Source organism: Rhipicephalus sanguineus, chromosome 2 (assembly GCF_013339695.2).
Source record: "Rhipicephalus sanguineus isolate Rsan-2018 chromosome 2, BIME_Rsan_1.4, whole genome shotgun sequence".
NCBI classification, from domain to species: Eukaryota; Metazoa; Arthropoda; class Arachnida; order Ixodida; family Ixodidae; genus Rhipicephalus; species Rhipicephalus sanguineus.
The window spans coordinates 69,616,021-69,625,779 of NC_051177.1; the positions used below are offsets into that span (position 1 = coordinate 69,616,021).

The 9,759-nt window shown below is 44.6% G+C and overlaps 1 protein-coding gene across 2 annotated transcripts in view; it reads left to right on the forward strand.

Moving 5' to 3' along the window:
• Positions 1-9,308, forward strand: part of LOC119383145 (NPC intracellular cholesterol transporter 1) — a 67,294-nt gene extending 57,986 nt beyond the window's left edge. Inside the window, exons 24-26 of one of the 2 annotated variants that reach the window (XR_007415086.1) lie at positions 4,544-4,706; positions 7,663-7,896; positions 8,970-9,308. Coding sequence is in view for 1 of the 2 variants with exons in the window: in XM_049412428.1 (XP_049268385.1) it covers positions 4,544-4,706; positions 7,663-7,703 (204 nt within the window). In the remaining variant the exon portion in view is untranslated. Of the gene's footprint in view, positions 1-4,543; positions 4,707-7,662 lie in introns of both variants that reach the window. The other variant, XM_049412428.1, reaches the window with a different exon arrangement.
• The last annotated feature ends 451 nt before the right edge of the window (positions 9,309-9,759 follow it).

A 9,759-nucleotide genomic window follows, 5' to 3' on the forward strand; every position in this document is an offset into this window, starting at 1 on the left:
TGCGACTGGGATGTAAGTTTGCATCGCTTACATTTGAAAATGTTGAACGGTTAGCGTCCCCGGACCTGCGGTGCCGACATAACGAACGCAAAAAAAATGTGCCGTCACGGGAAGTCGCTGCGGTATCGCACTGCGTGTGCGCGATGTCGAAAACGGTAGCGACCATAAACCACCACTCGAGTGTTTCACACGCATGCCCGCCTGCGTTTTCGTTAGAGATGTAAGTCACCCCTTCTAAATGCAACAACAGCAAAATGTTTCATTGACTCGGCAGCAAACCGCAACTTCTGTAGTCTGCGGCCGCCGACATGGCAGCTAGCGCTTGTTAGGCCTAGCGTGCGCGTTGCAACTTGGCATGCCGTCGCGAGAAGCTTGCCCTAGACAACACGGAGATCGGGCGTAGAATAGATCGCACTCGCGAGCTAAACCGAGGGCATCACGCGTGAAACGAAGTTTCGGTTTGTGTCGCGAGATCAGCCGCGGCAACTATCCTGAAAAAGTATTTCAAGCTTGTAAGTCCGCCTGTTGGTGGCAAAGGCGAAAGCGCAATCGTGTCTCAAAGCATTGTTACTTGCGGGGGAATCGAGGTTGCACGCGCGATACCTGCGCTCTACGACGAAGCAACTATTTTCCCGACGGAGACAAACAGCGGTAACGCGCTCTTGATGCGGACGCGGGCGCCCGTACGTAGCGGAGCGCGCCTGTCAAGCGGCCGAAGTAAAGGGGGCAAAAGGCTTCTCAGTCGGCCACGCAACCGCTCCCCCTCTTCAAACCACGCACCCGCGCCGGGCTGCTGCCCCCCACCACCGTCCCGCCCTTTTTTCTCCCCCCGCTCCTTGTTCGTTCGTTCCGCGTCCCCTCCTCCTTTGTAACGCCGTCGCCGCTCTCTGCCCCGCCGGCGCATCTCCGCTGAGAAGCACGCTCGCTCCCTCGCATCTCTGAGAATGTTCCGGCAGCCGCATTATAACCGGTCTTTCATCTCGGAGGACTGCACAATAAGCGGTATGCGTATACATGGAGTTCTATGGGAGGGTAAACGGGAGTCAGAAAAAACCTCATTATAGCCGGTACTGCACTGTAAGCGGTTACGTGTTATTAGTGGTCTGAGCTGTATGAAATTATTTTTCTAGTACACTATGCTGTTTTCAAAATATCAAAAATTTTATGTATATTGTTGGGAGCAAGATTTATTTATAAATTGTGAGAGTTATAAAGTAAATCAGCATATCACAATAAGCTGGAATTAATACTGTGTGCAGTAAAAAAAGAATGGATGTTCCAGGCCCATTTGAACAAAAGTTACGGTATGTTGAACATTCCCAGCTTGATCCCAGTTTGACCCAGCTCGACATAGCTCAATTGCCAGATGTTCAATGTACCATAATTTTTGTTCAAATGGGGCTGGAACATCCATTCTTGTTTTATTGCATAGAGTAGTATTCATTCCTGGTTATTGCGATATGCTGATTTGCTTGATATCTCTCACAGTTTAGATATAAAGCCTGCTCTTAACAATACAAAAACTATTTGATAGTTTCAAAACTACATATTGTATTAGAACAATAATTGCATGTTTGAAATCAGCACATAAAAATAGATAAGCTGGGAAAGTTTTATAATGATATGCTCAAAAACAAAAAACATGTCTCAAAAGCAGGGTCTCCCCTTAAAGAAATGAAAGTACCACTTTGTTATCATCATCAGTTACTGCATGAGACGTCGCTCCGGTCCTGCAGTAGTCTCAGCTTCCGGTTGCCATTTATGTTTTGTATGTGTGTGTGTGTAGGTGTCAAATGTGTGGTGCAAGCATTGTTTGTGTTCCACCAACCCTCATAATGCCGTAAAGGTAACACTAATGATGTGCTCCAAGGTGCTTACAACGCCGCATAAGAGTTACTCTGAGGGTGACAACCGCAACCTCTCGATGCTGCCAGCCGATGTGGAAGCACTTTTGACAGTGCGTCGGAGGATGTAGCTTCGAATCCAGTGGAATAAATATTGGTTTTCTGTGCCTCAGGACAGTGTTATTTACAAGTTTTACACTGCTGCTTACAGATATTCAATGCCACATTTTCGCAATGAACATACTCTGCGTGCGTCGTTGTTTTATCATGTTGACAGAGTTAACGTAGGTGCGTCTTATACAGAGGTGTTATATATATATATATATATATATATATATATATATATATATATATATATATATATATATATATTCTTACGCGAAAGTCCTTAAACGTAGGGGGTGCATCTTATACAAAGGTTTGACTTATACAGCGGTAATGTAATATAACACGGTATATAGCACGGTAATGTAATATAACACTTGCAGAAAAAAAAAAGAGCAACAGACAAGGCAAATGCTATAGCGAGTGAACTAATGACAGCTTACTAGCACTCCAGGTGTCATTTGGTCTCTTAGATTTATCATTTTGAAAGTTATTACGGCATAACTTTTCATTTATAACCGTAAGGATAAATTATGCTTTGTTATGGTAAAATGAAAAAGGTACCTAAGTGATCATCCTTTATTATGTGGTTAGCCAGCACATGCCTTTTTCTAATGGAATTAAAGCAGAGAAAATTTTAGCTATGCATTAAGCAGTGGTAAACATTTAGCATTGCTTCGGCTTATGCTCGACTATTTTAATTGGTAGGCATTGGAGCTTATAAGTGTAGAGGCCTGGGCTAGTTGGTTAGTATTCATACTGGCAGGGTTTTGCAGCGCGCGAACATAGGAAAAAGGAAAAAAGGACAGAGTAGACAGAAAGAGCACTGTTTGACAGAAACGGCGCTCTTTCTGTCTACTCTGTCCTTTTTTCCTATGTTCGCACGCTGCAATACTCTGCCAGGCATTGGAGGCCTTTATCCTGTATCAGGGTCAAGCAGACATGCTCGGAGCAGTACTAGTGTGGTATCAGTGCTTCTCCACATTCTATAGTAAGAAAATGTACACGTTAAAGGGACCGACAACTGATTTTTCTCGACCCACTTTTTTACGGCACGACAGAAAGCTCACCCTTCGCTGTGTTTGTAGCTGCGGTAGTTAATTCCAAAAGCATGTAGTTTGTTTACAAGCAGTATTTTTCGATCTGAGAGGCTCTAAACACGGATGACTCTTTCCTCCAGCAACGCTGAGAATTAACAGCGATACCACCAGGCCTTCTCGCGATTTGTGAAAGCTATTGCTGTTCTGCTTTCGCAGGAGTTCCTTTAACTATGCTTAACCACCTTTATTTATAGCTTATCAACTATTTTTGAAAATAACAAGCTGTTACAATGAGATGATGTGGCATTATACACCTTCCCTGTATTTGTACCGCGTTCTCTGTGCATGCGTCCAAGGTTGCCTGCGCCTGTGTCATGGGTGGCTTGTCCCGGCGTCGTTACTCTCTCGATGCACAAGCCAAGTCATCGAAAACGTCACTACGCGTATGAGAGGCCGTGCCGAGTAGCAGCGCACATCATTTTGTAGACCAAGTGTAGGTAGCAAAACTATGTCGCTCCAAAATCTTGGCGACCTGGAAACTGCGTGCACGGTTGCATGAGCATGCTGAAAAGTTGCTCAAGATGCGCTGACGAGCATGGGATCATTACGTCACGCGAAGGCAGCGCCACTTTAATGCATACTACTAACGCAGGCCTGTATCTACATTTTTATGGAGTAATACTTTTTAATATAAAGAAACGAACAATATTTCAATACTAGCAAAAAAATCGTCGACCGCGTACAGTAATCAATGATCATGTGGCCGGGTTCATTGGATCGTTCATGTTTTGCCGTCAGAGGTGCCACAGGTCATTTTTCGCGACTTTTAATTAAGAAATAAAACTAAATCCATCTCTCACGAAAAAAACAGGGTTCATTTGAGTCAATGCGACGGACAATCTTTCCATCTGTAGAGTCATCTCATTTCATGTTCTGGGCAGTTGTCAGTCCCTTTAAGAGCTTTGCAAAAATCACCTGCCACGTGCACTAGTAGTTACGGTGCTCGATTGCTGACCCGAAGGTCACGGGATCGATTCCAGGCCGTAGCGGCCACATTTAGATGGAGGCGAAGTGCTAGAGGTCCGTGTACTTAGATTTAGGGGCATTAAAGAACACTAGATGGTCAAAATTTTTAGAGCCCTCCACTATAGCGTCCCTCATAATCGTGTTGTTTTGGGACGTAAAACCCCAACAGTTATTATTAGAGCTTTGCAAAATGTTAGGGGAATTTGCAATTGCTGTGAATTGAAGTCTTGTGCAACATCTTTTGTTAACAGATGAACCACCATGGCTCTTTACCATTGTATGTGGCGTAATGCAAGCTGCATTCGTTGCATAAGTTGTTTGTGCTCACTGTTTTCTTTGTTCTTAAGTGCCATTGAATTGCTGATGTCTGCTGGTGACGCCATGAGCAGATATATGAATGCCAGTGAGGTCTGTTCAATGCAGTTCTTTGAGCTCACCTAGACATTACCCTGTACCTACATGTACCAAGACATTTCGTTGTGCTCGCTGCTGGTAGCGACTGACGGTGCTCGTGTGTGGTATTTGCAGGTGCTGTCGGGCATCACACTGACCAAGTTTGGTGGTGTCGTGGTGCTGGCCTTTTCAAAATCGCAGCTTTTCAGAGTTTTCTACTTCCGCATGTACCTATCCATTGTGCTGGTGGGCGCTGCCCATGGGCTCATCTTCCTACCTGTCCTGCTTAGCTACATAGGTGTGTATCAGTGTGTGTTGCCCACTGCAGTGGCTCATTGCCCTGTCTAGAAAACCCGTATGCACCGTATCTGATAATTCCACCTGAATGTAAGGAGATCCCCTATCAAAATTCTTCACCCATCGTTGTAGCTTAGCAGGTAACATGTCGCACTTGAGTATAACCCAACGGCTTGGGTATGTCGATTTGATTCCCGGCACGGTGGCTGCATTTTGATGGGGGCAAAATGCGAGAACGCATATGTACAGTATGTGGGGTCGAAAGACTTCCACTCTCGCAAGAAACAGATGCCATGCACACTGTAGTGCAACGCGGACACATGGACATTTATTAACTGCTTTTACAACAGTGAGCTCGCCAACTGAATCTTATAAATAACTAGCAACATAACACATAATCTAACGCCAATAAAAACACACAGATAACAACGTACAATGTACCGCGAATACGGCTCTGCCGACGTCTGACTCACCCTGGGAGTCTGCGGGAATGAGCTGCGGTATCGTCTCTGCGGACATCCTGTGAGAGATGTCCACACATGACTGCACCAAACTCCAAAAAGACTCGCTGCTGCTCCCTGTGCGCCAGCCTAACTTCGCTCCCGCCAGGCGGCGCTGCTGACACCACTGCGCTAACCTTACACTGCGTGAGCACTGTGCCACCTCTAGCTCGGCGGCGTTTAAGTTCACTATGACTAATCCACTGGACGTGCATGTGCCATGAGGCGAAAACGACTTTACAGGAGGGGGGGGATAGCACCCCGACAAGTGGAATCTTGTTGATACATTTTTCACGGGAACTGGAAAATAAGATGTATTACGCAAAAATCATATTAACCAAAGAGATTAAAAAAAGTAGAAAATATGCATACTACACCAGCAACTCATTTTTATTGAGCAACATTGAAGTACAGTAAGAGCTCGTTAATTCGAATTTCGCGGGACCGGAAAAAATGTCCGAATTAACCGAATGCCGAATTAACGAATGAACAGTAAAAACAACATTCAAATCAAGTCGGAGAAGCATACCTTTATTTGCTGAAGTATTTTGTAATGGTCGTCTGTGTTTTCGCGCAGATTCTGGCTGACATTACAATTTTTCTTAACTTTTCCAAATGGCCAACAGCACGCAAACTGATCGAAAGCACCTTCGAGACTTCCCGTGAGGTGCGATGAGGTCGCGGCCGCATCTCCTCGCATGACTCTTGTCAGAATTGTGGTCTTCCTGGGCGCCCGTGACATCATTAATAATTTCTTGATCGGTCAGGAGACCAGTCGTGGCGACACAATCGTCAATCGCGATGTAGTCCCGAAGGGTCACATCCGCATCACTCCACAAAAGAGACGGTGCCGACACGACAGCACAAGGGAAAATGGCATCGGAGGCGCAGTGGAGCGAAGAAGACGCCGACGTTCGGTGACGCTGCGATCGCCGCCACTAGTTGATGGCGATGCCACTCAGGTTTCGGTTTCACTCCAGTGGTGCCAGCGCTGCTTTACCACACTTTTGTGTAGCGGCAGCCGTCAGCATTTGTCCGAATTAAGTGGTGCGGAGCGAAATTCTGACGAATTAACGAAGGTTTGGTCCCATAGATTAACATGCACTTTGGCCGGGACCAATAGAGCCGTCCGAATTATCCGAATTAACGGGTGTCGAATTAACGAGCTTTTACTGTAGCTGGTCAGTTTACACTGCACTTTCTTCTTTTCCGCATCCAGAAGTAAATTCTTCTGAAAATTCACAAAAATGAAGCTGCACTTTGCTCATTCAGCTCTGCATTCGCAACGAAGCTACAAAATGTGTCCAAGTGTTCGAGTTCATTGCTTGCTATTGAACACCGGTCGCCATGGCTCTCTCCGGCTTTTAATGTGTCGTCGCTGTCGCCGCCATCCTCAGTGGCTCTGCATCATGTAGATCGTGGCTTGTTGGAACGCGGTTTGAGCTAGTATACTGATGACTAAACATAGGATTTATAGATATATCGGTCAAGATCCACTTTCGTGGTCGTATAATCCAATTTTGGGCAAAAATGTGATCGCATTAAACGCATGAAAATGCATTATTTCCGAGGGACATTGGCCGGGAATAAAAACAAAAACATATTAGGCTGAAAAACGTACTCTGCAGAATCATATCAATGAGATTCCACTGTACTTAGGTTTAGGTGCACGTTAAAGAGCCCCTGGTAGTAAATTTATTCTTGAGCACTCCCACTACAGCGCACCTCATAATTATATTGTGGTTTTGGCACATGAAACCCTATAAATTACGAATATACCTTAAAATTCTACAGTTCCAACAGCTAAGGTGAACCCTTGTGCTTAGGATTCTTTTAGAGTTTGTGTGTCATTTCGAGGCACTAGATGCCACAGCTTGATGTAGGTAGCGGATAAGCGAAACACTGTAAAATGAAAGTTGTGGTCGGTTTGCAAGTCTTGCGTAGACTGAAAGCTCTCTGCCCCGCAATTTGCCGACTTCAGTCCACGATTATAAGCACTCTTGTACAATCTCAGGTGTTGGGACTTTTTTCTGGAAACAAAGAAGGTAGCATGTAAAGATATCAATGCATTCTTTTGCTCTTTGTAGAAGTAAAATGTGACCTTATTCGAGCACTAGTTGTTGGAAAGACAGCTGTATGTATATGAGTAGGGAAAGAACTTTTAGTGGCAAGCTTTTGATAAGCTTTCAATCGTTTCATATTATATCTAATGATTTGTATAGACAGGCCCATCAACGTTTCGTTCTACTGTCTTTGAAGGCTGCTTGAGTGTAAGGCATGTTCAGACATTTTTTGTGGAAGACTGCATCGATCCTTACGGCTTCCACATCCATGTGGTCTCACAGGTCATACATAAAAGCATTAACAATTCAGTATACACCAAATTAGCATTCCGAATGATTGTTGACTCTTGTTAGTGTGTGTTGTCTGCTGAATTCTGGCTGTGTTTTGTTTCAGGACCCTTCAAGGCGAAGTCCGTGGCATCGAGATCAAAATGAACGTCTAAGTCTTATCTTGCCATTGTGTGCGGAGATTAAGTTTTATTGTACAAAGGATATATATGTGTGTGTGCGTAATAGATTGTTACTATTGCCGTGACAATGGCAACTGATGTCATCCGAGTGCCCGCCTTGCCATTTTGTTCTGTTTAACAGATTTAAAATATAACGATTCTGTTGTAAAGATCTCAACTACAGTAAAACCTCATTAATTCGAACTCGGATATTTCGAAATCCCGCTTAATTCGAAGGGTTTCTGCGGTCCCGTATTTTCCAATGTAAATCTGAGTGGATATTTTGAAGCGGCGGTCAGCGCCAGCCCGGTTAATTCGAAAACTTTGGGTGCCTTGTGCCAATTCCCGATCCCGATTTCGCCGCAACTCCGTGGAAGCGACGGCCATTAGGAGCCACAGGGCAATGCAGTGCAGCGATATTAATGTGTGACAGTTGAAGCAACCCAGCCTCGCTGGTGCTAGCGCAAAAAAAAAGTAATAAAGAAAAAAAAAACGCGGTCTCGTGGTCAGCTACAACGTGCGCCTGCGGAAAATATGACGTGCTTCACTGCAACACAGCGGTGACACGCGGGCAGCATGTCGCATGCTTCTCACAACGTCAGCGCGTCATGATTTACCCATTTCTTTTTTGGAAAAGAAAAGATAATAAAGGACGACCTGACGGAATTCATGATGTATGCAAACCTCCGACTGGCGGTTGCTCCGGCAATTTGCGCACTTGCAATGCTGGCGGAGTTCTTGCCTGTAACGCCTCCTTCGAAAACTCAGTTCGAAAACTTCAATGATCATGTTTTCCAGCCAGAACAGATCGCGGATTCCGTCACACTGGCCATTATCATATTCTTTATTTTACCAGAAAGAATGGGCGAATGGCCGCATCATGACGCGCTGACGCTGCGAGGAGCAGGTGAGCCCGCGTGTCACCACTGTGCTGCAGTGAAGCACGCCGTTTTTTCCGCAGGCACGCATTTCAGCTGACCACGAGACTTTTTTTTTTTCTTTCTTTTTTTTCTTGCGCTGACAGCAGCGAGGCCCGCCGTTTTCGCGGGTTTGCGGCAAAAATGGGACCGGGTATTGCTGGAAAACCACCCTTGGAGCCGCAAACTAGAAGGCCAAACGACCACCTCTGATTACTTTCAGTAATTCAAAGTTCCTTGCATCCCGCTTTTTGTATGTTTCGTTAATTCGAAAACCCGCTTAATTCGAAAGTTTTTCACAGTCCCAGTGACTTTGAATTAACGAGGTTTTACTGTACTATGACGTTTTACTTTACCTGAGATAGGAGACCCGCGTGAAACAGCATGGCTTGTACATTAAAGTGCAATGGCACATTCTGTATACAAATACTTAAGACTCTGCGAGTAATGCGTTTTCACTTGTTTATTGCAAAAGCAGAGTGAAAATTAGCATGTGCCTTACATACAGAGGCAAAGCCAAGGTGTTAGTCTAGGCGACACTGGATTTTGTACCGATAGAGTATTCTCTATCATTATTTCTTTTGTAAAATTCAGATCTTCTCGGTTGTGTAATCTCAGGTTTGTTTGCTTCCTGACTTTAACGGTGTCTTATGCAATAAAATTGTTGAACTGTTCTTGTCTGTTGACGTTTGCCATGCTATGTCTACAGGGCCTCGTGTCTAAGTTGGTGCTTACATTGACAGCACATGATGGTTCATCATGTGTGCTTCAACCAGCTTGCCTGGCCTTGTGTCGCAAGTTAACCCTTTACTGCACAATTTTTTGTTTCGTCATATCATTAGTGGAGTAGCATGGAACAGTAGCTGCACTACCATCGAAAATAAATTTCGTGGGTTTTTACAGTTTGTGTAAGCAGAAAAAAGGTATGTTGCAAATTTGCAACAATGAGCAAGTAAAGAACTAGTTGAAGGGGAAAGATGGTGCAATTCGAAGTAAAATATTTTTTTCCACATGGCAATGAGTGGGTGCACTCATGTTGTAGTGTGGTACAAAAGTGAGCAATTGTTATTGCTTGTTGAAGAAAGCTAGTTTCCACACTTCTAGCAGCACAACATGGAGATTTCC